The sequence below is a fragment of the Syngnathus acus genome, chromosome 12 (assembly GCF_901709675.1).
Source record: "Syngnathus acus chromosome 12, fSynAcu1.2, whole genome shotgun sequence".
Classification (NCBI taxonomy): domain Eukaryota; kingdom Metazoa; phylum Chordata; class Actinopteri; order Syngnathiformes; family Syngnathidae; genus Syngnathus; species Syngnathus acus.
In genome coordinates, this window is record NC_051097.1 from 8,140,444 (window position 1) to 8,165,466 (window position 25,023).

General features: G+C 45.7%; 2 protein-coding genes across 3 annotated transcripts; one reads left to right on the plus strand and one right to left on the minus strand.

The window, feature by feature from the left end:
- The first annotated feature begins 886 nt into the window (after positions 1 to 886).
- Positions 887 to 10,219, plus strand: rnf165a (ring finger protein 165a). Of its 2 annotated transcripts, none has more exons than XM_037265723.1 (8): positions 887 to 1,146; positions 5,406 to 5,706; positions 5,782 to 5,892; positions 5,973 to 6,102; positions 6,178 to 6,282; positions 6,346 to 6,441; positions 6,507 to 6,610; positions 7,017 to 10,219. In XM_037265723.1, the coding sequence occupies exons 1-8, from the start codon at positions 1,086 to 1,088 to the stop codon at positions 7,132 to 7,134; spliced, it is 1,026 nt and encodes a 341-aa protein (XP_037121618.1). In that variant the 5' UTR covers positions 887 to 1,085; the 3' UTR covers positions 7,135 to 10,219. The 2 variants fall into 2 exon arrangements, with proteins under 2 accessions (XP_037121618.1, XP_037121617.1); XM_037265722.1 differs by having other exon boundaries at positions 888 to 1,146; positions 5,779 to 5,892.
- A 180-nt stretch (positions 10,220 to 10,399) lies between these two features.
- Positions 10,400 to 24,474, minus strand: LOC119131630 (lipoxygenase homology domain-containing protein 1-like). Its single transcript, XM_037266233.1, has 42 exons — positions 23,888 to 24,474; positions 23,691 to 23,805; positions 23,451 to 23,462; positions 22,443 to 22,523; positions 22,182 to 22,366; positions 22,022 to 22,120; positions 21,805 to 21,953; positions 21,625 to 21,748; positions 21,287 to 21,537; positions 20,593 to 20,728; positions 20,361 to 20,521; positions 20,203 to 20,289; positions 20,004 to 20,139; positions 19,773 to 19,927; positions 19,544 to 19,701; positions 18,891 to 18,970; positions 18,510 to 18,706; positions 18,238 to 18,430; positions 17,998 to 18,158; positions 17,582 to 17,915; positions 17,363 to 17,514; positions 17,148 to 17,281; positions 16,672 to 16,826; positions 16,511 to 16,615; positions 16,256 to 16,384; positions 15,251 to 15,418; positions 14,954 to 15,135; positions 14,762 to 14,878; positions 14,536 to 14,698; positions 14,303 to 14,457; positions 14,026 to 14,235; positions 13,849 to 13,963; positions 13,578 to 13,786; positions 13,324 to 13,509; positions 13,123 to 13,250; positions 12,917 to 13,034; positions 12,669 to 12,846; positions 11,930 to 12,115; positions 11,699 to 11,869; positions 11,498 to 11,636; positions 11,279 to 11,434; positions 10,400 to 11,217 (listed from the first exon to the last, which is right to left on the minus strand). The coding sequence occupies exons 1-42, from the start codon at positions 24,432 to 24,434 to the stop codon at positions 10,737 to 10,739; spliced, it is 7,098 nt and encodes a 2,365-aa protein (XP_037122128.1). The 5' UTR covers positions 24,435 to 24,474; the 3' UTR covers positions 10,400 to 10,736.
- Positions 24,475 to 25,023: the final 549 nt, after the last annotated feature.

The following is a 25,023-nucleotide window of genomic DNA, read 5'->3' on the forward strand; positions in this document are numbered from 1 at the left end:
TTTATGTTGGGCCCTGGGTCTTTATAATGCAATTTGTAATGCAGACCCCAATGAGAAAAAAAAGTTTCAAATACTGAAAGCTGCATTTACAGGGATCCATATGTGTGCGCGCAACTGCAGACTCGAAGCGAGAGACGTTGGGAAGTGTAAGAAGACGACATATGGGACAGAGTTTAGTGACCCCCTCTTTCTCGCCTGAGCCCATCTGTTCCCTCAATCCCCCCCCCCCCCCGGCCTCATAACTCATGGCAATCACACTTTCGGCCTATCTGCATTCTGGTTCCTGTAGTTTGGTGTGAGATTGTACAAGTGAGCCCTGATGAATAGAATTGATATGGTTTGCAGTGAATATATTAAAAATCTACACACCCCAGTTTGAATTTCAGGTTTTTATCATCAGCATGGATTCATATGGATGACCCCACTCGGGTGGACGCCTGGGGCCGCCCTCTGGACCTGAGTTGATGTTCAGGACCTTCGCCCTGCCCTCTCCACGCCCCTGGCTCCTAGTTAAAAAAAACAAAAAAAACAAATTACCCTCGAGCACTTTCATGAAAAGTTGTTACATACTATAAAGTAGAAGTTGCATCGTTTTTAGAATTTATTTTAACTTGTCACGATAAGAAAGTTTAATTTAAAACGGTAAATTTTATGAAATAAAGTTTGATTTTTTTTTGCGACTGAGCACAATTATGCAAACAATATATTTCTGAAGATAGTATATGTAGGTTGCACTTGCAAAGAAAGGTTTATTGCCTGTAATGACGATTTCCACTCTTTTGGCATACATTCGAGTTACGTCGCCATCGTACGAACAACGGAACTTCGTCGTTAACCGAGGACTATACGGAGTATGCTGATTGGTTTAGCCGGATGAAAAAAAAGTCTAAAGAGGGGCGTTGTTGTGGTCCGGTTCTTGCTTCTGTGCTGGCTGCTGGGTTCCGTGATTGGATGACGGCTTGTTTTTCGGGGTGGGGGTCTGCGTGTGTTCGTGTGAGCCTCACGTTCAGGCAAAGGGGGGCGACTGGAGGGGATCACTTCCATGGACCATCTGTCTGCCTGGGCTCAACAAAGGAGGACGCAGGATGGTGTTAGTCCATGTCGGATATCTGGTTCTCCCCGTCTTCGGATCGGTTAGAAATAGAGGTACGAGCACCTTTATTACTTTCGTTAAAATATTTAAAAGGGGAAAAATATTTTCGACGCTGAAATAATGAACACAGCTGACACCTGCTACCGAGCGAGCATCGCTAACATTAGCCGCGTTGCTAACTAGCGCACGTCATTTCTATGCAGTCGTACAAAGCAAAAATACTCATTTGAATTTTTTTCTTTTTCATATAAAAGCCACGAATGGCTGCACCTGTCAACCCGATTTTCCTCCTCACTTTGCCATTTATACATCAACGTCAGCACGACGACGTGAATATTTTAATAATCAGAGCCGACTCACTCAATATGACAAGTGACGTACGTGTGTGCATCGGTTCACCGCCGGCGTCTACTCGCATCTTTTAGCTTATGGAAATCGCGAAAACAAAATCTGATCATCCTTTTGGAATGACAAGTAAAACGTCAAAAATGGAAGGCCTTCGTCATCTAATCTTTCTACTACTACCGCTGCTGCTGATACTACTACATGCATACTAGTGTGGCACCGATGATTTCATTGTGCTTTTATTTGTGTTTTCTTTTTTTCCCTGTTCCATAGTATCGAGGCTGGCTCCACATTCCGCATTTCTCAGACCTTTGTGTCCCCTCTCCTCTCCATTGTGTAGCTAACGATCATCTGCTGCTGTCTGCCCGTGTATAGCCTCTGCCTGTTTTTTCTATCTGCATCTATCTGGTCTTGTGGTGGTGGGCAAAATATTCTACCTATCCTTCATCTTGTTACTCCTTCTTTTCTATTTGCTCCCTCCACATTTCCTCTTCCATCTGAAGACAACATTGGCAAAACACCAAAACGAAAATTTCACTCATGCCCTCTGTGTTGTGTTTACCAAGGAGTATTTGGGCCACACGAAAAAATAAAAACAAATAAGTGTAGTGTATGCTACAAAATTGAAGCGGGAATATTATGAGAATAAAGAGAGAATTTTACAAGGATATGATAGGATTCGAGATTGTCGAGATACTAAAACATTATTTTAGATATTTGCATCATTAGAACAAAGCTGTGATGGGTATTCTATTTTTGTCTTTGCAAAAGTAAATTTGAATATTTTCAAAAAATTGTAGATTTTCTAGAATAAAATTGTATGGATATTGTCAAGAAAAAGCTGTAACTTCAAAATTTAAGGCAAAAGTAGAATAAAGTAATATCACAAGAAAACAAAAATAAATAAAAAAAATTCTGAAAGAGTTTAAAAAATTGCAGTGAGTCACAGTATTCTGAAAACGAATTTGTATATTTATTAGAATTTTTGGGAGAATAAAGTCAGTGTAATGATGATAGACTACAATATAGTTGAGGAAAAAAAGCTTCTTTTTTTTTTTAGATTAAAGTCATAATATTGTGTGGCCCATATATGCCTGGGTAGTAACTAAAGAATAACACCTTGTATAGAGTCTTATTTCCACAAGTATTTTTAGTGAGTAACCCATGCTATCTCTACTGCTACTAGACATTGTGATTCTTCCATTTTATGTGTTGGTAGATGACATTCTGCTGTAAATTTCTGTAAAGTGGATACATTTTGACACTCACCCCACGATAACATCACTTCCCGTTTCCTCCTCCCTTCTCCAAACGAGGCTTCGATCACAGCCAACAGTCAAGAGGGCTTGATCGAGCTGGCCATCCTCCAAAATTGCACTCGGCCCCCCCCCCTCTAAAAAAAAAAAAAAAAAAAAAAAAGCTTAAACCGAGCAAGGTCAAGTGTGTTTGATTGGTGTTTTTCCAGCGGGTGCAATCTGCCCTGCGAAGATAATAATGCTCACTTTTGATTGAAACGGAAGTATTGATTGTCGTTAATCTGGTGCCTGCTTGCATGAGAATTTACTAAAAATTTCACAACTCTGCCTAGTAGCAAGTAGCCAGGCAAAAATGAAATATTTATTTCTGCATTCGTCAGATAGTTTAATTTCAGAAGCTGCAGTGTTTTCCTTTTTTCCAAATCAGCCTTATGGGGCACTTATGATTGTGCCCTATGAACTCTGCCTAGATACCAAAGTTAGACAGCTTCAAACTTTAGATCTCACCTATATTTAGTGACTCCTTTTATCCAAAAATTAAGCAAAAATAGTAATTTATTTTTTAGCCTCTTCAGCACATATAATTAAACAACCTTATGACATAATTGTGAAAAGAAGTCTGACAAAATCCTGCTAGATTAATAATTATTTGGCAGTGTCAATCAAAACTGAGCTTTATTATCCAACATTGTGTCTGGGTGGGCGTGTGTATCTCCAACATTCCCGTACATTCCCCTTCAGTTCCCACATTAAATTGGCACATCCAATCCCTCTCCAGTATTTCAGCCTGCGTCACAATGCTATCCATTTTACAGGGATGTTTATCCTGCACTGCTGTAGCGCTCCTTTTGGAAAACAAAACTAGAATCAAAATGTCCTTTCTTTTTTTTTTTCTTCCTCATGTTGTTGTATGACTAGCTCCTAAAATGCATGCTCATTTTCCTTTTCTCCACATGGAAGAGCATATTCCTATGTACTCTTTTTGTGTAGAAATGTCCCAGCTGTACTGAACTGTGCTGGAAAAAGCATACACATCTACTCATTGGATGCTGCTTCTGTCGTGTTAACCCTCCAGAGAAGCATGGTCGGGGCCTTGCCTTCCGCCTCTTTTATTTGCATGGTATTATTGTGCTTATGCAGGAGCAAATGACGAATTTTTTTTATTATCTCACAGTGCCACGCCTATTTTTATACTAATATTTTCCAATAAAGACTCTAGTTTTCTTCCTAACCTTCAGTGTGCTTTTTGCTGATTTTTCCATGTCGCTCGCCCCCCCCCCCTTTTTACACTGCCCTTTACCCCCCCCCCCCCTCCTCGTCCTCCTCCCTCCACACTGTGCTGTCACTGAGACATTTCCCCTCACTCTTTATGTGCTGCCATTTCTCAGCTGTCCCCGACAGTCGATGCAACTCGCTGCCGCACATACTTGGAATAGGTCATATATTTTACAGTGGAAAGTCTAATTTAATACAATTGACCTCGGATATGATTTATTAATGATTCCTCATGGGGAAACAACAGAAATAGAAATTACAGCCAAATTTTACTGTGGAACTTCTGACTTAATTGACTTTTTGACAATACTTTTGTTCCAGTCATTTTAATTGCCACCACTGGCGGAGCTAGGATTTTTTTTTCCCTTGGGCAGGGGGGCAATGAATATCTCATGGGGTCCGTAAAACGAAATAAAAAAAATAAAAAATGCTACAAAAAAAAATATTAATTGTATGTTCCCCACAGGGTGGTGGTGGGGGGGAAATGCCCCTGCAGTCCCCCTCTTACTCCGCCAGTGGTTGTCATGCTAACACAGAAATATTAAATATGGCATTTTTTTTATCACATTCTACTCGCATGCATGTACTGTCAAAAAGAGTTAATTTGCTCCTATGTGATGACACACATCCACACTGGCCGAGAGAGCGTTGCATGATGGGATAGCACTGCAGCAGACAGCAGACGGGATTATGCTGAGGAGAGAGGAGGTGTGATTGTGTAGTTGCAGTGATGGGAGCAGCAGGGAGTAGGGGGGAGGTGTGTGTGTGGGGGGGCAGGGGGGCTGCTTTTAGAGTGGTGGGCTCTACATGTCAGACTGCTGCAATCGTACGTGGGCGGAGTTTTCGGGAAGTCAGTCAAGTGAGGACACGCCGTAGGATGGTGGCGGGGGGGGGGGTACTCGGCGCCAATCAGATCCAAGCCGGGGATGAAAGTATAACAGGCCTCGTTACTGCAGGCACCACTGCAATATGTGAAATATTCATACCCGGAGACAAACGGTTTGATATTTACATGCCCTTACGCCGGCGTAGCGCTCTGCCTTTTTAGTCAATCAACAAAACAAAGTCTGACATTTCTGCTCCACTTGCTCAGAGGAATATTAATATCTCTTTGTTTACCATTTAAGGGGCTAATTTATGAATGAATGGCAATAGGAGCCATCTGACCTCACTATAAATTGCTGGAAATGATGGGTTAGATTTAATCCAATGCCAATAATGCACTTTATGATGATGAGTATTTTTGCTTTTTATGTCGCCATGACAACCACACTTATCAGACTCCCGCGTCTCATTCCACAACAGCAGGCAGAGGAGTGAGCTACTTGGAAGTCATTTGTTCTCTCCTAGGGTTCAGTGGGACTACTTTCAGCCTGCCGCCTCGGTGGTTTGTTTAAAAAAAAAAAAAAAAAATTGGATCTTTTCTGACCACGCAGGTGCACACTTCAACAGGCACCAACACAGCCATGCTACCTCCTGCCGACATTTTCACCTGGGCGCCCCGCAGGCGCCCATCTCGGCCGAGTTCCCTTTAGGACACGCCGGTCAGCCCTCTCAGGCGGGCCTGGCCGCCCACCTCCCCCCCGGGCACCATCAACCCCTCGCTGCCCTGCCTGCCGCCCCACAGTTCCAGGACGTGTCGGGGCCTCCGTTCCTACCTCAGGCCTTACACCAGCAATACCTCATCCAGCAGCAGCTTCTAGAAGCGCAGCACCGCCGGATTCTCCCACACTCCAGGTGATTTGCAGAGAGAAAACAAATATTTAGACGACAAAACAAGACTAATATTTACAAACCCATCGCCCACAGAAGGACCCAAGAACGAGTTCCCCTCAACCCTCACCGTCTTCGCTCAGCTTACGAGTACTCCCCGCCCCTCCACGCCCTGCAGCAGCCCAGATACCTGGCCGAAGGCACCGACTGGTGAGTCAGCATCTTAAAAGCGACGTGTTCTCGTCTGTCACGTCGCGGCGACTTAACGGCACCGTCTGTCTGCCTGCCAGGGATCTCAGCGTCGACGCCGGCCTCCCTCACCACCAGTACCACCTGCAGCAGCTGCCGCAGCACTACCAGCACTACCTGGCCTCTCCCCGAATGCATCACTTTCCCAGGAACACGTCCTCTGCACAAGTGGTTTGTACTTAATGCTTATTCGGCCAGCCTTCACCATTCTGTGAAAGATTAGAGACTAGACATTTTTTTTGCTAGGTTGTGCATGAAATCAGAAACTACCCATACCCCCAACTGCACCTGTTGGCACTGCAGAGTTTGAACCCCTCCAGGCATGCTACTGCCGTGCGGGAGAGCTACGAGGTAAAAAAATAAAATAAAATAAAAAAAAAGTTGACAAATTAAACGTGTATTGTTTTATTCCAGGAGCTGCTTCAGTTGGAGGACCGGCTAGGCAGCGTTAATCGAGGCGCAGTGCAGACCACCATCGAGCGCTTCACCTTTCCGCACAAATACAAAAAGGTAACAATTGACACGGACGCCTCATGGAAGGCCCTTTGGATTTTAACCCTCTGCCCCTGAAACAGAGGAAGCCCTTGCAGCTGAAGCTCGGTGGGGAGGAAGAGGAGACGGACGTGGATGAGAAGTGCACCATCTGCTTGTCCATGCTGGAGGACGGCGAGGACGTCAGGTCAGCTGGTTATCGAAAATATACATCATTACTCGGTTTTGTCGTTGTTGGCAAGCGTGAATCCGTTCCAAAAAGTTAGGCTCAAACATAATCGTACAAAAACTAAAGCAATAGTTCCCATTGGGAATAATGTAAATCAATTTAATCTGTTCTAGATACCCAAAAATAATCAGGAAAAAAATTATTTCATTTCACAGGATAGTATTTTGTAACGGAGGGTCCAAGTAGAATTTTTAAGTGAGGGGGTTGTGGCAGCCAGGGCTCGGGTTGCGACATATGTGTGCATCCTCAGCTGTCTCTAGGATTGATGACTGCGCAGCACGTATGTCCTTACGCCTGACAGGGCAAAACTAAAGTAAGCCAAAGTAAGTGAACACCCTCCGCTCCTCGTCCTTGTGTCCCACAGGAGGTTACCCTGCATGCATCTCTTCCACCAAGGCTGCGTGGACCAATGGCTGGCGACCAGCAGGAAATGTCCAATCTGTCGAGTTGACATTGAGACGCAGCTGAACCCCGACAGCTGATGAGATTTTTCGCCCCCACGCCGTTTCCTACCACGCGCCTGCTTTCTTCCATCCTCCTCCTCCTCTTCTCACCCCCCCCCCCCCCCCCCCCCCACCACGGGTGCTTTTGCCAAATGTCTCCTGACTTTTGATGTGACTTTTTTTCTTTTGGACTCTCGCTTTACTGAGCCAAGCCAGGGAGTAGAAGTACAAGAGAACTCTATTACTCTTCTCGCGCCTCCCCCCCCCCCCCCCCCCTTTTCTCTCTTTCTATAGAACACAAGCACATCTGCACACACTAACAAGTCGTGTACACAGGGTTTCATTGTAGCTTGCTGGTTTTACGTGGTGACCGTGGTGGTGTGGTGCAGGGGTTCTCAAACTTTTTGGGTCCAGGGATCCTTTACAAGAGATTTTTTTTGTAACCCAATCTTAATACTAAACATAATTTGTACCCCTAAATGTCATAGGAATTAAAAAGTTACCTATTTTCGAGGGGGGTTATAATATTACAATAATGTTTTCTCTAGGGGAAAAATAATTGTTATGAGAATTAAATTGTATTGTTTTTTTATTGAAAAAAATAGTCATCTTTACAAGGAAAACATTTTCTCAAGGAGATAAAAAGTTAATGAGAATTAAGTCATATTTTTCCAACGTCAAGCCAAAATATTATAATTAAGTCCCTGTAAAGTGGAAATAAATCTAAGTCTTATTATGAATTATTTTCCAGATGCCCACGTTACAGCTCGCGGAACCCAGGGGGCCCGAGGACTCCAGTTTGAGAACCAATGGTGTAGTGTAGGCGCCTCTGAGCCGTGTAGCATGTCCTTAAAGCCATGACTTAACGTCCCATTGCGAGCTGACTGTCTCTCTGACTCTTTCTTCTCTCTTTTTCCTTCTTCCTGGAACACAAAAATGCCGTGTTTACCTTTTATGATCGTAGAGTAGCAGCAAGCACGCGTGGCGCGCCACCGCCTCCTTCGGGGTTGGGGGCGCCCCCGAGCGCCATCTGTGGCGTGTTTTTAAAGCTATCGTGCAGCTTTGACGTTTTGCAATACGCTTGTGTTGATCGACACTGCCGGCCGCTGAGTCGGTGAATCGCCACACTTCAAACTAAGTCGTATGTTGCAAGAAGGTTGCTGAAAGAAAGAGCTGGAACCTTTCCATGGGAAAAATTGGCTACTAGTTAGCTACAATTCTAAAAATAACTCACCAGTGAAATTATTCGATTAGCATCAACTGTATTTTAGTTTCATGATATTTATTTTCTGTTATTCCTCAGCTCAGCTTCCCGTGGAAAGTTTCCGGCCACCTTCATGGCCCTGTTTTGCAACTCGAGCTGCCAAACAAACGCCGCATGTGTGCTTGCCCTGTCGCGCAACATTAGCACAACGCTTCCAGTAAACGTGAATTACGGGATGCTTCAACTTATTACATCACAAAGCCAAAAAAAAAAAAAATGGACGCTATCATGCACTGTTGGAGTATACTAGTATTAGTAGTAGTAGTATGTGGGAAGCTTTAGCGCTGTCCTTGTTAGCTTTTCCGAATGAAAACTGCATGCGTTTGTGGTCCCGGCAGCTTAAAACTACAAAGATGGCGTCCTTTATTATTTCAGAGCTAAAGAACAAGCACAGGCTTTTTATTGGCTCCTACTTGAGTGCGTGACTTTTTTTTTTTTTTGTGCGATCGACCCGCCCCTCCCTTTCCCTTGTGGTTGCTACGCCGGTTGCTATGCTGTATCGCTGTAGAATGTGACGTGCGACGGAGGCAGCCTCTCTCTCACAGTGCACAAACAACGACACAATGAATTCTCATTCAAACGTGACAACGCCCTTTACGCACTGTGATTGTGATTAATTTTTTACGTTGATTTTTTTTTCGTCTTGTGCACTGCCAGTGTCGACACTGCCTCCGCCTGTGATGACGAAGTGTTCATAGTTTACACAGGGTGTTGTCCATTGAGATGCCTTAAGTATTTAACAATCATAATTTATTACTAACTGTAGATACAGTGGCTATTTAATTTTTTTTTTTTATCATTTTATTTATTTAGACACACACACATTAAATTGCTATGAAAAGAAACGATTACCTCATCTTCTGCATTGTTTCCAGTGCTTTGCATGCAGCTGTATGGGAATACTAAGGAAATATTTACAAAAAGGAAAAAAATATTATTATTACTGTTAGCACTGCTGCTGCTGCTGCTCTCCGTTAAAGCCTCCCCTATCATCTTCCAGTGGTGCTGTGGATATCGCTGACATTCCATCCCATGCAACACTTGCCAATGCTGTGACATAATATTTAGTGGACAAACTGCAATGGAGTTGACTGGTTCTTATTATTTCGATTTTTTTTTTTTTGCACTGTTCTGATAAGGGAACCCTCTCATTGGCACCTCTGTGCTTATTAACATTACTGTATTTTTTTTTCTCCCCTTAAACACTTTTCAGTGTAAAACAGTGCCTCACAAAATAATAATAATAAAAAAAAAAGGCACTTTATTTTTGTTTTGTTTTTATTTCCATCATCCTTCCTCTTAGTTTCCTTTGACAGTGTACGGAAGGTTTTTAAAGCACAACTGCATGTTTTCTCAGGTTTCAATGCACTGATTCAATGGCTTGAGATTGACTTTACAAATATTTTTTTTCCCCGTAAAATAGTTTTTCTTTATGTTGCTTGAATGCAAACAACGCACGGAAATATCTCGCCCGAAAAGAAGAGTGCCAGTGAAAGGGCTGCCGCTATTTTTGTGTGTGTGTATAAATCGGATCAATCTGCTGTTCTAGCCGTGACTGCGCAATGTTTTTCAATATGGGATATTTTATCTGAAAATAGAACTATTTATCATGAATATTAAAGCAATACCGCATTAACGGTGACGAGTGTGTGCGACGTGGACGAACATATTGCGAATACATGTTAGATTCACGCGTGGTGGAATTTTTTTGTACCTTATTTATTCTTACTACTAATGATGATGATTTCAAAAGTGGCATTGCTAAACCCAAACTTTTTTTGTTTTTTGTTTTAAAATTGTTTCATGGCTTGTACATTATCTTTTTGTATGTGCTCTTTTTGTAATAAAATGCGGAAACAACAAAGTTGTCAAATGTGAATCATGTTTCTACATAATCAAATTATTATAAAATTTAAAAAAATCCATTCTAAAATTAAATGCTTGTAATCTTACATTAAGACAATTATTCTTGCAAAAATAAAAACAAAAATCCTAAAATTGATGTTAAAAATTGTTTATTCTTGCAACTTTTTTTATTAATCATTTGATTTGGTTTTTAATGACTCACATGTGGAATAAAAGCCTTAAAATTCAATTTTTTTTAATGACATATACAAAACTCAACAATCCAGCAAAGCAAGGGAAACTCTTTTGGAGACTTTGGGCTTCAAAAAATTGGCACATAGTTTTTTTTTTTTCTGACCAAAACAAACAAAAAAAGTAAAAATGTAAATTCTTGTCACATTTCCCAATGTAAACAAATGTCTGTGAAAAACTTTACAGAAGAAAAACAATCCGACCCCCATTGATAAATACTCAGTTGGCTGAATGAAACAATTACGCCATACTCCGCCCCCCCCCTTGTGAATTTAGCTGTTCAGTATTTGGGGTAGAGGACTCTGACGATCTGCCCGTCAGCCCTTTTAGTGTCCAGCCACTTCCCGCACAGGAAAATGGTGGTGACGCCATTGGCGGTGTTGGTGACTTCCACGCGATCCAGCAGCCAACCAGGATGCAGACCCGAGTTATCGTGCTCCACTCTCACCTTCTGCAACTCTCCCATATCCAGCATCTCCAACAGGAAGCGATCCGTCTGCTCCCGCTCAAAGAGGTTCCGGAACTTCTGCCGCAGCTGCCGCCGACCCGAATCACCGTTGGAGCCGAAGACGGTGATGGAGACGTTGGCGTCGGTGCCAGCTCCCTTCTCGTCGCCCGTGATGACGATGATCTCGTACTTGACGGGCACCAGGCTTCGGGCCTTGCTGGCGAAGCTCTCGATGGCCTTGGTGCACTCGAAGGTCAAGAAGTCGTCCCTCTTGGCCGACAACGGGACGAGGGCGTCACAATGGAAGATGTACCTGGAGAGAAATATTCTAACATTCGTCCCACAAAATTAGCCTTTCCAAACGTGGACCTTACTTGTTGCCCAGCTCTCTTTCCGTGACCACCACCTCCTCCGCGTGCCAGTGAAGCTCCTCCTTGACTTTCTTCCCATCCTTGGATATGTGGCCAACGCAGATGCTGACAATGTCGCCCAGGTTCTTGGATGTAAACTCAAATCTGTCAACGTTTCCCCTAAAAAAAAAGTGCAGTGGTATGGTCCATCGAACAACCCAAATAACTTTATTCATATGTTACCGTAAAAACCTCCTCTTCTTCGACGAGTTCTCCATTAAGAACTCCTTTGATCGGCCCTTCCTCCCCTCCAACACGATCCAAACGTTCTCCTTGGTTTCCGCCTCTGCCGTGTCTCCAGTGGTGACGCAAATTTCGTACTCTTTGGGAGAGCGTACGAAAGATAAGTAACATTGAATGACATCATGGGAAAAAAAGTCTTACTGGTTTTCTCGTCAAGGTCCAAGTATTCGTTGTTAGCGCACGGCAGCTCCCTCATGATCTGCCCGTCGCCGTCGTTTTTGGCGAGCCAGCGGTCGCAGGGAAAGCGGAAGGTCTTGTCCATGAGTTCGTCCTTCACGTCGATGTAGTCCAATTGCCATCCTGGAGCGAGGCCTGCATGCGAAGGGAGAAGATGAGAAGTCCACCTCAAGTGAGTCGGCGTCTTTTTCTAACCTGTGTTGTCGTGCCACACTCGGACTTTGGAAAGGTCACCCAGGCTCAAGATGTCTACAAATCGGAAGGTATCCATCTGCTTTCGCTCAAACTTGTTGGACTTGTTGCACTCTTTCAACGCCAAGGTCCCCGTGTCGCCGTTCTCGCCGAAAATAATGATCCAAACATTGGCGTCGGTACCGGCCCCTGAAGGAGACGAGACACTGAATCCGAGCCAAACTGACACCGATGGACCAATTAATTGATTGGTGAGGTGAGGCGAGAAAGAGTCTGCCTCACAGCATTAAATTCTCATCATGAATTATTCATTGCTTTGGCAAGAGACTTTTAAGAAGAAGACTGGAGAGTCAAATGCCAGCGTTCTGTCTGAATCGTTTCCCGTCTTGCTTTAAGTGATCTTAACAGATGTGGCTCGACCTGTCACATCGTCACATCGTGATGAAGCTCCCGGAGGAGGCCATTAGCGGATGCTGTGTATCGCCTACGAGATTCTTCACCAGCCTCGCTCATTAGCGAGGCGGGACTGCGTCTCGGCTTGCAGCGGCTACCCGAGGTCACAATGCTGCACTTGAGGTCAAACGTCTCACAGTGCTTTTGTATTGATTAGCAACAGTGATGGAAAGTCACCAAGAACAAAGACTCCGTTTCATAAATAGAGAGAAGAAAAGCTCTAATCTGGAGACATCATCTGAAATGGCTATTAGTCACCCTTGCCATGACATTAACTATGAAGACACACCTGTGACATCTCCAGTCTTGACCTGAACCACATAAGTGGTGAGCTCCACCATGGTCTCCTCATCCACCACTGCAGCCATCTCGCAAATCATGGTCCTTTGGGGTCCACATGTCCTGGACAGCCACTCCTCATAGGTGAACACAGACACCTCCCCCGTGGTCAGGTTGTTCATGGTCACCTGGAGAGGTCCGTCGTTTGATAAGAAGCTCAGGTGGGGAACCTGGCTAAGGATTTCATGGTGGACCAACCGTATCAAGGAACCAATCCGGTCTGCTGCCTGAGCCGTCAATACGTAGCCTCATCTTCCTGAGAGGAGCGATGTCATCTATCTCCATGTTAAAGGTGTCCTCCTGACCACGCTCAAACCTAAAAATCAGTCGAGGAACTCAATTTGCAGGTGAAAAAATGACTCCCACGATACCTTCTAACTGGACGTCTCATTCTGGGGTCTCACCTGTCCTCGTTCTTCCGCAGCAACATTTCCTCAGTACTGCCGTTGGCACCAAACACAGTCATGAAGATCTTGGTGTCTGTTCCTGCGTTTTGGACATCCCCCGTGACCACAGTCACTTCATAAATGACCTGTGAGAGGACCACGACACTTCAGATCTTTCGATACAAAATTAATTTGTGAATATCAGAAGTTGTTGCGTACTTTCTGGGAAATGGAAACGGCTTCTGCATCCAGAATGTTGAAAACTCTGGCGGTCAGGCCGTCACCGCGATCTTTGGCCAGCCAGCATGCGCAAGCAAAGATATATTTGACCCCTTTGGTTGGCACGGCAACGGAGAGCTCATCTACCAACCAGCAGCTCTCGGGAGTGGCACCGTCATGGCCGAGCTGCGAGGAGATTTCGGGTCGTGGCCTCGGTTTTAGGATTCTCGATTAAACGATGGGTTGAACCTCACCTCGACCTTTATGATCTCCCACACGTCTGAGCCGTAGCACTCGAAGCTCTCCATAGATCCGGCCTGGAGGCCCTTCATCCCATCCGGCGGATCCAACCACAATCTATCCGTGCGGCTGTGATTGGCTCCGATAATAATCACGTAGGCCCTGCTGGTGGTTCCGGCGTCTCGCTCCAGCCCGGTGCACAGTGTGATGTGGTACGGTATGACTGCGTGGGAAAGTTCTGCTTAACATCTGGAGGTCTTTCGTGGGAATACTGACGTTCCTCACCAGGGAGTTCCTCGACCTCCTCTTCCTTCTTTTTGCTCTTTTTGTTCATGTTGTTGTCGATGCTCTTCAAGGTTGACTTCTTGATACTCAGGTTCTCTCGGACCCCCTCGTAGCCCTGAAAGAACTGTACGTTGAGAAGATGACTTCTCCCCAACCTCTTTCGGAACTCGAAATTACCTTAATGTAGAAAACTCTCTGGATGCGGCGGTCCTCCCTCTTCCGGGACAGCCACCGTTCGCACAAGAAAAGGAAGACCTCCTCTGTGTCCACGTCGAGAACCTCCACCTGGTCCAGGTACCAGTCTGGGCTCATCATGCTGTTATCATGGCGGATCTTGATCTTGAACACCTGCCCCAGATCCACAGCCTCGATGGTGAACTTATCCACCTGTGAAAACGAGAACTTTCACTGCCACAACTTTGTTTATTTGTCTTCATTGTCGTTGTTTCCTTACGGATCCTCTCTCAAATTTGTTGCTGTTGTTCTCCGACTTGCTGAGCTTCCTCTCGCCAGTATCACCCAGGTCGCCGTAGATGGTGAGGAACACGTTGGCGTCGGTGCCCGCCCCGTACATGTCGCCGGTCATCACGGACACTTTGTATGTATGTGCTGAGGTCAAATGAAGACCACACACGTCAATCAGAAGATTGAAAATATGCTAACGGTCTTGTGGTGTGTTTATCGTACTCTCCAGGGCGTCCTCCACCTCCACCTCCGTGATCTTCAAACTCCCGTCCCGTGCCAGCTTCTCGGTGATGATGTCAGAGGGCACCAGTTCCCTCACAGTCTCCCCATCGTCCTCCGACTTGGCGAGCCAGCGCTCACACGGGAAGATGACCGTCTCCGAGCCCTGCGACACAAGTTGGTCCCTCAGTGAGATGCGTTAAGTACCGTTACGGGATCTGGACCGCACCTTCCCCTTCTTTAGCAGACGTCGGATCTCCACTCGATCCAGGTACCAGCCTGGGTTGACGCCGCGGTTGTCGTGACCGATGCGGATCTTCTCAATGACCTCCCCAACGTCCTCCAGCTTCAGTGAGCAAATGTAAATATAATGTAAACTTCAGATTTCCACGATAGGGTGATGATTTCAGTATCAGCGTACCTCAACAATGAACATGTCCTCGGCTCCCCTCTCAAAGTACATGATCCTCTCCCTCTTGTTGACGCACAGCCGCTTCTGCTGCGTGCACATGGCGTCTCTTCCATACAGGACAACAACCACGTCTGCGTCCGTGCCCGCTCCAAAAACATCACCCGTGAAAATTTTGATCTCGTAAGGGACAACTAGAAAGAAAAAAAAGGATCAAATATCTGATTTTTTTCCTCAGGGGGGATCGTGGCCCAACAGCCCCCTCTCTAGCACCGCCAATGGAAGAACATTTATCAGCGGCAATCTCACATGGTGTGTAAAGTTCTGTTTGGAGAGGATTCGGAAAAAGATCTCTGGAGATGGCGCCGTCGTCCTCGCCTTTGTCCAACCAGCGGCCGCACTGGAATTGAAGTTTCTGCCCCAGCGAAGGAGCATCAATCTCCACCCAGTCCAGGAACCAGCCTGCTGAACCACCCCCTGCTCACATTCACAGTAATGTGACCAAACCCAAAAAACAGGTGAGTCCAAAACATCATAAAAACATGTCTTATTTTTATTATTATATCAAATTCAGTAAATCCCACTGGATTGCTTTTTCTAGCTTGACGGTCCTCCCATTTTGCAGGCTTTTCATTTTATTATTATCATTTTCCTATTAACAGCTGACTCTCATTGATATCAAGTGTAGCCCCACTGTCAACCACAAGGTGGCGACAGAGTTATTTGAGACGATATACAATTAGAAGAAGAAGAATGACAACAGGAAGAATTTCGGCGCCATTTAAATTTCAGTGACAATTAGTGAAGCATCCTCTGTAATTCTGCTTTGTGCTTCTTGCCGAGCGAAATTCATCTTATAAGGTACATGTTCGGGCATGATAATTGGTGTATTGTGAGATGAGAAGTTTGTTTAGTCGAGAAAAAAAACGAAAATGGCTGTTTGTACAATATCTTTGTTATCCATCTCTCTTGCTATCGCTCAATATATTACGCGTTTGTATTTTTAAAAAGCGCGTTTCAAGACCCTAAAAAATATTAAGAACTGTTGTAAATGCTTTGAAAACATTCCGAGGGAGTATCTAAACAGAATATTTCAATATTGTGAATTTCACTTATTGGTGGGTAATCTGGAATGTAACACCTAAAATGGAGGTGGGGGGGGGGGGGGGTTACTATATAATGTAAATTACATCAATTATGTCGTAGAAAGAAAGAAAAGTACTGGTAAAGGAATGGAAATTGCTAATTCTCATCTCTACCTCTGCCCCATACCTACAAATGTGAATTAAAACATCCAAGTTTGTGTGGCTGTACCGTGGTTGTCATGTCCAATTCGTAACTTCTTGAGCGGCCCGATGTCCACAGCTTCCACGGTGAACTCGTCGATGATGCCCCGCTCAAACTTGTTCTTGTGCGTCTTAGAGGCCTTCAAATTTATGATCCCTGGCATTCAGACGATAATAAAGTTCAGAGGCAAGTGTGTGTATATTTTAGTTGGTGAGCCGTGATATAAAATATCTGATTTGGCTCAATATAGGCTGAAAAAGTGTACCTAATGAAGCCTCCCACCTGTGTCATCCTTGATTCCATATAGGGTCATAAAAACATTGGCGTCCGTCCCGGCGTACTTCTTTTCCCCGGTTTTTATCCTCACCGTGTACGTGGTGGACATGGCTGTAATGTCGAGCGCACTTCAGTATCATATTCATCTTCATTTCTAATGTCCTCACCTTTCTGCTCCAAGCCCAGCGTAGCCTCAGAGTCGCCATCATCGTCCTCATCGTCGCCTTTCTTCATGAAGGCCTCGTCCACGGGGACCAGCTCCCTGGCCAGCTGCCCGTCGTCTTCGTCCACCGCCAGCCATCGCTTGCACGGGAAGAAGTACCTGGAGCACAGTGGCCTGCGTGGTCAGGTTCTTTTCTAATGATTATGGCTTTATACATTAGATGAAGGGTTATAAAGAGCACACACATTATTTGCATCATCTATTTTTACTATATACCGTTCTAAAAAAATTGTCTGACTTTCAGACTTCCTTTCAAAGACTTGACACCAATAGGAAAGGTCGGCTTTGAATGGGTATGTACCATTTCTCGCCACATGGTGGTGCTGTAGCATTGTCATGTTTGTTGTCGTTTTAGATCATTTTTTTAAAACTATTTACAGCATGCTCAAAATATTCTATTATTTCTTGTGATTGACTTACGTGGTTTCATCCTTGTTGTCCACAATCTCCACCCTGTCCAGGAACCAGCCCGCCCCGGCCTGGCTGTTGTCATGTCGGATCCTCAGCTTCTTCAGCGTGCCCAGGTCCACGGCCGTGATGCTGAACACGTCCTCCTTGTGTCACGCACACACACGTACACAATTAAAAGGTGCATATTTTTTTTACCCCCGGGGTCGCTGCAGAGGTTAGCTTACTTGGTCCCGCTCAAATTTATTGAGGTTGTTAGACTTCCTAAGGCGCCGCTCGCCTGTGTCGCCAATTTCGCCATAGACGTTGATGTAAACCTTGGCATCGGTCCCCGCCCCCCACGGATGCCCCGTGAACACGTGCACGTCGTAAGAGTTCACTGCCGGGTGGAAAAAGATAATCGTGTGACGTTTTCAGTAACCTTGAGTACTCGTCGCTACGTTTACCCTCAAGATCTTCATTGTCATCGGTCAGGAGCTCGACCACAATCTCGCCGTCCTCCTCATCCCTGGCCAGCCAGCGGTTGCAAGGGAAGCTGAACATCTCCACCACTTCCTGCAGCTCCTCCACCATCTCCACCTCCTCCTCTTCGTCTTTCTTCTTCTTCTTCTTGTCTTTCTTCTTATCCTTCTTGGTGCCCTCCCGCTTCACCTCCACCTGCACCATGGCCGTCGTCAGGCGCTTGATGTCCACCGACTCCAGGAACCAGCCGTCGCCAATGCCCTTGCCGTCGTGGTAGATCCTCAGCTTGTAGATCTTACCCACATCCTGAGCTTCTATCTAGCAGCGGTGGCAGAAGTCCTCATGTAGCTAGCTACCGTCAATAAACTTTTCACATTGAACACAAGAACTCGATACCGACCTTGAAGATCTCTGTGGTACCGCGTTCAAAGTTGTTGGAGCGGCTCTTCAGGGGAAGAACTTCTGTTTTTCCATCGTTGCCGTAAATCTGACAGAAGACGTTCGCGTTGGTCCCGGCTGTGCGCACATCCCCTGTGACCACGCTCACTTCGTAGTTGATCACTGTCGCCGAACATAGATGATTGTAAGCCAGAGAGATCCATCGCAAAGTCGCCGCTCTTCCACATCATTGATTATTTACATTTCTCCATCTCCAGGATCTCGCTGGGATAGATCTCCACCTCCACTTTTCCATCAGCCTCGTCTTTGCAGAGCCAGCGGTGGCTTGGGAACATGTACTGCTTGCCCTGGACCGGCACCGAGATCTGAACACTGTCCAGAAACCAGCCGGCTCGCAGGCCTTCATTGGTGTGGCCGATGAGGAGTCTGTTGATCTGCCCAGGTTAGACAATGTTGATATTTTTCATGACCTCAGATAACAATGGGAAAACAGGTGGATGTTTCTGAGCTTACCTTTCCGATGTCAAAAGTTTCTATGGTGAAGATGTCGGTGCGACCGGTTTCAAAATAGTTCCGCAGGTCGTTGTCCGAGACTGCCAAGGTTATCTTGGCGGTGTCGCCCCTCTCGCCATACAGCTTGACAAACACCCGAGAGTCGGAGCTGGCACCGTTCACGCTACCAGTCTTGATGGCAATGTGGTAGCTCACATCTGCAAGGGGGTGGGGGGGGGGGGGGTGAGTACAAGCCCTGCCGTGAATCTCATCACGCAACGATACCATAAAAAATAATTAGCCAACAGATAAATTGATTTTGAAACAAAACCCAGATGAACCTTGGCTCCGCCCCCATTCTGCAAATGTCTGTTAGTCATGATGTGGGATTACTGTACTCACTGAACAACCGCAGGCCTTCTCCGGCTGGAACCAACTCGCGAACGATCTGCCCGTCATCCTCATTGCGGTCTAACCACCTGATTGGAGACACATTCGTTCAACCATAATTGGCCCGAGGGGGGAAAGCAATCAATCAATCTATTAAATGATCAATCCCAATAACAGAAACCAGACAAGACACTTTCCAGATGCAACCCGGCGCTACTCTCGGGCTGCTGGGCTCCGATTACCGAAAGAGACAGCTGCGTTTAGTGCCTATTTGTAAGGTGAGACCCATCCATCAACTGCCCAACAATTTAATAGCATGCAACTGGAGAGCCGTCTGACCCGCGCAGGCCCAATTTACCGTACTTATCGGGTCTTTTGGATCTTTTGTTTGGAAACGCAGAAAGCTGGTCATGGGGCTTAGGTGTGTTAGGAGAACAAGAGAATTAGTAGCAATGACATGGAACTAATACCTTCTTGTCGTTTGCATTGAGCCACGATCGATAAAGTTAATTTCATGTAGAATTAATTTGATAACTTCATTTTTTTTACGTACGATTATGTTTATAAATAGTATTTTGCCACTTAATGTCGACTGAAAATATCATCACGTGCTCTGAGCTCAGGTCACAACGATGCATTGAGTCACAAAACGGCCGCCTTTCCTGTAACACGGGAACTCGATGGCCGACGACTCCGGCTGGCCTTCCTCCCTCACCAAGACCTTATCGAGGAACCAACCGCAGCCTCCTCCGCGCCCGTCGTGTCCGACTCGCACCCGGTGGACGCGGCCCAGGGACACGGCTTCGATGAGAAACTCGTCATGCTGAAGGGAAATACAAAAAAAAGCATGACATGACCCGAACGCCGCTCATGTTAGCCGTACCGCTTACTCACGTTGCCCTTTTCGAATTTGTTGACGTTATTTTTGCTCATGTACATGAGTCTCTCCCCGGTGTCGCCCAGGTCGCCGACGACATTGAGGAAGACGCTGGCATCGGTGCCGCTGCCGCTGACGTTGCCCGTGCAGATGGTGATGCGATACTTCATCACTAAGCCATAAAATCAAAACTTGTTAATTTCCAAATAAATCCAAAACGCGGGTCGTCGTAAAACCCGTTTTCCTACAAGGTAGCGGCTCCCCGCAAAGAGTTCCCGTCGCCGGCAGCTCTCGTACGATCTCGTTGTCGTCTTCGTTGATGTCCAGCCAACGTCCGCATTCAAACTTGTATTTCTCCATCGTCAGGGTCTTCAGTAAACTAATCTGCAAACAGTCACAGAAATTTTTTGACAGGCCAAATTTGGCCAAGAACTATAAATCCCTCACCCTCCCTAAATGCCAGCCAGAAAACGGATGCCTCTTCTCGTGCCAGATGCGCAGTTTTAGGAGTCGTCCAATGTTTGGCAATTCAATCTAAAAGGATTTAAAAAAAACAACTCAAAGTCATTTCAGCAGTCAATGATTATAGATAATCCGGAGATTACCATGAATTTATCAAGACGGCCTTGTTCAAAACTATCCGAGTTGCTTTCCAGTTTGAGTTCATCCGATTTGCCGTTCTCTCCGTAGATCTGCAGAAATACCTGGGCGTCGGTACCCGCGCCCTTTAAGTCCGAAGTCCAGATCCACAAGGACCAGGGGTACTCTGTAGCACAAACCAGTAAGTAAATAAACTTTTAGAATTTCATCAGCGGTCTATACCCCGATGAAACTCACTCTTCTGTTTCCTCTGACGAAGAGAAACCATTTCGTAGAGCTCCCTCTCGATGAGACCGTCGCCCTCGTCCTCGTCCAGCCACATCCCGCATGGAAATGTCTGCTCCACCCCCGTGAATGGACAGTAGATGACCACCTCGAGGAAAAATGGCACCCAAGTACACAGGTGAGCAATGTTGGGATCACGCAGATGGCCTGCTTCATTTTTCTTATTTTTAAAATCAATTCATTTCATCAAATCCTACAAATAATACCGATTTTATTTGAGTAAACAATGGGTCGGTTTGATTTCTGGAAACAGACAAATATTAGTAAAATAAGCAATGTTAGAAATACTATTTATTAGTTCATTTTGGTCAAGAATTGTTTGCGAATAATAACAGAAAAAATAGTAAATACAATTATAAATCAAAACAGTAAATGAAAATAACCACCATTTTTTAGTTTACTCATTGTAAAAAAAAAAAAATGCAAAAAAATTATCTTATTAAATAATTAGGATGTATGAATGAGAGATTTCAGAATTGTGTGAAAAAGAAATGTGACGTGAAGGTTTTTTGTATATGAGTGTGTGTGAGAGCATTTTAGTCAAAGACGAATGTTCAGTGAAGTGCAAGAATATATTAGTAGTGTTGGAAAAGAAATCAGCAAGTATGAGAGCATTTCAGCAACGCGTGTGCGAGACACCTGGTACCTTCTCGCAGTACCAGCCGGCGCCCACGGCCCCGTTGTCGTGCCCGATGGTGACCCTGCTGAGAGGGCTGATCAGCTCGCAGATCTCCACGTTGAAAATGTCGATGAGGCCTCTCTCAAAGGCGCCGCCCTCCAGGAAGATTTTGCCGCTGTTCTTTAAGCCCTTGCAGCCGTGCATAACCATGTGGATTTTAGAGTTGGTCCCCGCGCCTCGCACGTCCCCCGTCATCACTTGAACGTTGTACACGATTCCTGACGGAATCGAATCGTTACATCGACTCGGACACAATGATCCTTGATGACGGAAACGCTCAGGTTGAGGCCGAGCGGTTGGCTCACCCATTGGCTGCAGTGAGCCGACCAGAACGTCTCTCTGGATTTTGCCATCGTCTTCATCCATAGCAAACCAGCGATTGACGGGGAACTCGTACACTCCTTTATTCCCGATGTCATCGATTGCAACCTGAATGGAGAACTGTTAGCATTGAGCTAAGGAGCTTAGAACGAAATAGCACGTGCCTTATCGAGGAACCATCCAGCGGATGAACCTCTGTTGTTGTGGCCGATGGTGATCTTCCTCAGCCTGCCCAGGTTGGGAGCTTCGACGGTGAACTTGTCCTCCGAGCCGCGTTCAAAATTGTCCTTGTCGCTGTCCAGCCGCCGCTCCCCTTCAACGAGTCGTGAAAGTCGTTAGGAGGATGAACGTGAATGTTAGTCAAGAAAGGTTTTTACCCACCCGTGTCGCCGTGCTCTCCAAAGATGTTGAGGAAGACGTCGGCGTCAGTTCCACTTCCCTTCATGTCGGCGGTGAACACGCTTACTATGTATTTATTTACTGTAATGATGAAAAGGACACAATTTCATGACATTCGATATGAGGACTTTGTTTGGCTCACGTTTGGGGACGTCCATCTGGTTGAGGCTGCCCAGCAGGTCCCTGACAAAAAGATTGTCGCCTTCCTCGCGGCTCAGCCAGTTATTGCAGGCAAAGTAGAAGCGCAGGTGAGGCCGGCTCATGTCGGTCACCACCACCCTGTCCAAAAACCAGCTGGCATTCATGCCAGTGTTGTCGTGCTCGATCCTACGCATAGAAATCAATAGTGCCGTGAATTTTTTTCTATTATCTATTTTTCAGCCAGCCGTAACTTGTACTTCACCTGAGCTTCTTGAGGGCACCCACGTTGTGCGTTTTGATGCGGAAAACATCCGTCTTATTCTTTTCAAAAGCAGTCCGGCTTCTGCAACGGAAGGAGTTAGCATTGTGGCTAGCATAATAACGAGACGACCATATTTGAGGGGCCAGCCGTGGATTTTTTTTTTTTAAGGCTGCACACAGTACAGTGGAACCTCTGAAGTCAAGCTAGTGTGGAAAAACAAAACTGCACAGATGATGCTCACTAAAGTGTACTTCTTCAGCAGAACTTCAGAGGCTCCACTGTGTCTGTCCTGAACTGGCATCTCCAACATGCAAGGCTTGTATAATTAAAGCGCACGGTGTCATGTACGGAAGAATGGAAGGCTGTCCGACACACATGAACGAGCGCCCTCCATCCGCCATCTGCTGTGAGGGAGGTCGGAACGGCACAGTGATTCCAGAAAGAAAAGCAAACTTTGGAATTCATGCAACTGCCGAGTTCCACTGAATGTCCAAAGCGTTGCACGCTGGCCGCCGACCGTATCGTGTTAGTCACACGATACAGGCGCGACCCGATTATCGGTACAAATGGGAGTAAGGTGAAACTCGCTGAATACACGTCACGCGTACGCCCAACTCAAGGTGTGGCCCGACATGATCCCGCATGGGGCGACAATAAAGTCAGGATTGCGCCGCCCGGTAACCCGATCGGGTCAATCAATGTGCGACTGCCTGGCGGTTATTTGATCGTCTGCAAAGGTATAAAAAATAAAAGACATCGTGGTCTTCTTCCATTCACTCCAGAATTGGGAAGAAGACCAGCCATGTCACGTAGTTCCGCCTTACTCCATATACTGTATCGAAGAGAGCATCCCGTTGCTAAGGTAACCAAGCCTCTTTTCAGAAGGCTCAGCAGTGAGAACATGTGAAAATGATATTCAATTAAAAATAAATCAACAAACAAGGAGTGCTCTCTCATACAGTGCTGCACAATACAAGCCAACAACAGAATTTGAAACCTTCAAAGTACCTCTTTTCTGTGCTGAAAAGACCAAAAGAGGAATAGAAAATAGTCATTAGTTACTTTACATGAATAAATAGGAACAGTTTGGCTAGTTGCTAACCCTAAACCAAAAAAAAGAAGAAAAAAAAACTCTCTTAGTTCAACTTCCGAGGATCCACACAGATTCCAGAATGTAAAATAAATGAAATAAATGTAAATCAATACATTTAAATAAATAAATTTAAATAAATAAAAAAATCTGCTCACTTGCTGGCCAGGTGGACTTTGGGAGTAACACCAAACTCCCCGAAAAGCGTCACAAACACGTTAGCGTCCGTCCCGGCTCCTTTCACGTCACCGGTGATGGCCACCACCTCGTAGACTAGAACCAGAAGAAGAGAATTTAGTTCCAAAGATGAAATTTGTACTTGATGACTTCTCATGACTAGCAAAGTGGAGCTCACCTTTCTTCTTGTAATAGACGTCCTCGTAGCCGTCGGAGGAGTCGGTGTGGTAGTTGAGGAGCTCGCTTTGGTAGATGGCGGCATAGTCCACGTGCTTGTTTTTGGACTTCTTGCCTTTTTTCTTTTTGTCCTCGTCACTTTCGCCCGATCCCTTCTTGGGTTTTTTCTTCTTCTTCTTCTTGGAGTCTTCCTCGGCGGGTTCGTCTCCCTCATTGTGAGACGTTTTCTTCTTCTTGCTCTTTGTTTTCTTCTCAGCGTCTGCTTCGTCTGGGTTCTCCGTGGAGGATTTCTTCTTTTTCTTCTTCTTCTCCTCCACACTGTTGTCTTCTTTGGCGGTTGTCTCGTTGTTGTTCTGCTCACCTTCGTCCTTCTCGGTCTTTTTCTTCTTTTTGTCTTTTTCCGAGGACCCGGAACGCTCTGAACTTTTTTCCTTCCGAGTCTTCTCGCCTTTGCTGCTTCTCTTCTTCAACTTAGGCGCTTCCTCCACTTCTTCATCCACCTCCTCACTTTCTTCTAATAATCTCGAATGTTTCTGTTTGGAAGGCATCTTTGCTTCACTCTCTCGCCGAGGTTTCTCCGGAGCTGAGGCTGCTCATTTGAAGCGGAGGTTCTGCTTCCGTGGCCTTCGGAGCGACCTGGACAAACCGACCACAAACGTCGTGTAGCACTCGTGAAAATTTAGTCGCCTTGGCACGTGACCGTCGGGAGAAAGCCGTGTGAAAAAGGAGCCTTGCACCGAGAGAACTTATCCTCGCCCTCCATTATTCATGGCATCAGGATCGCTTTACGGGACAGGGGTGTCTCGCTTTTAGCTGCCCTTACGCACCCACCGCACGGTTTTACGCCGGTGAGCTTTCGAAACGGTCGTAAATCGACAATCTCGTTCCTCGGGCACTCTTGTATTCAGGATGGGATTTTCATGATGATACAAAGAAGATATAGTTTGACTTCATCCTTCTATGTGGGTCCGTGGGCCATTTGGTACCAGACATTTTTATTTGGATGCAGCTCCATGGCAGCCAAATCCAAATCCCTCCATTAGGCTTATTGCTGCCACTTGATACCCAAAGTCGCCATCCTATTTTCTCATAGTATAGATATGGTTGCCGTACCACTCATTGACATTATATTTTTCT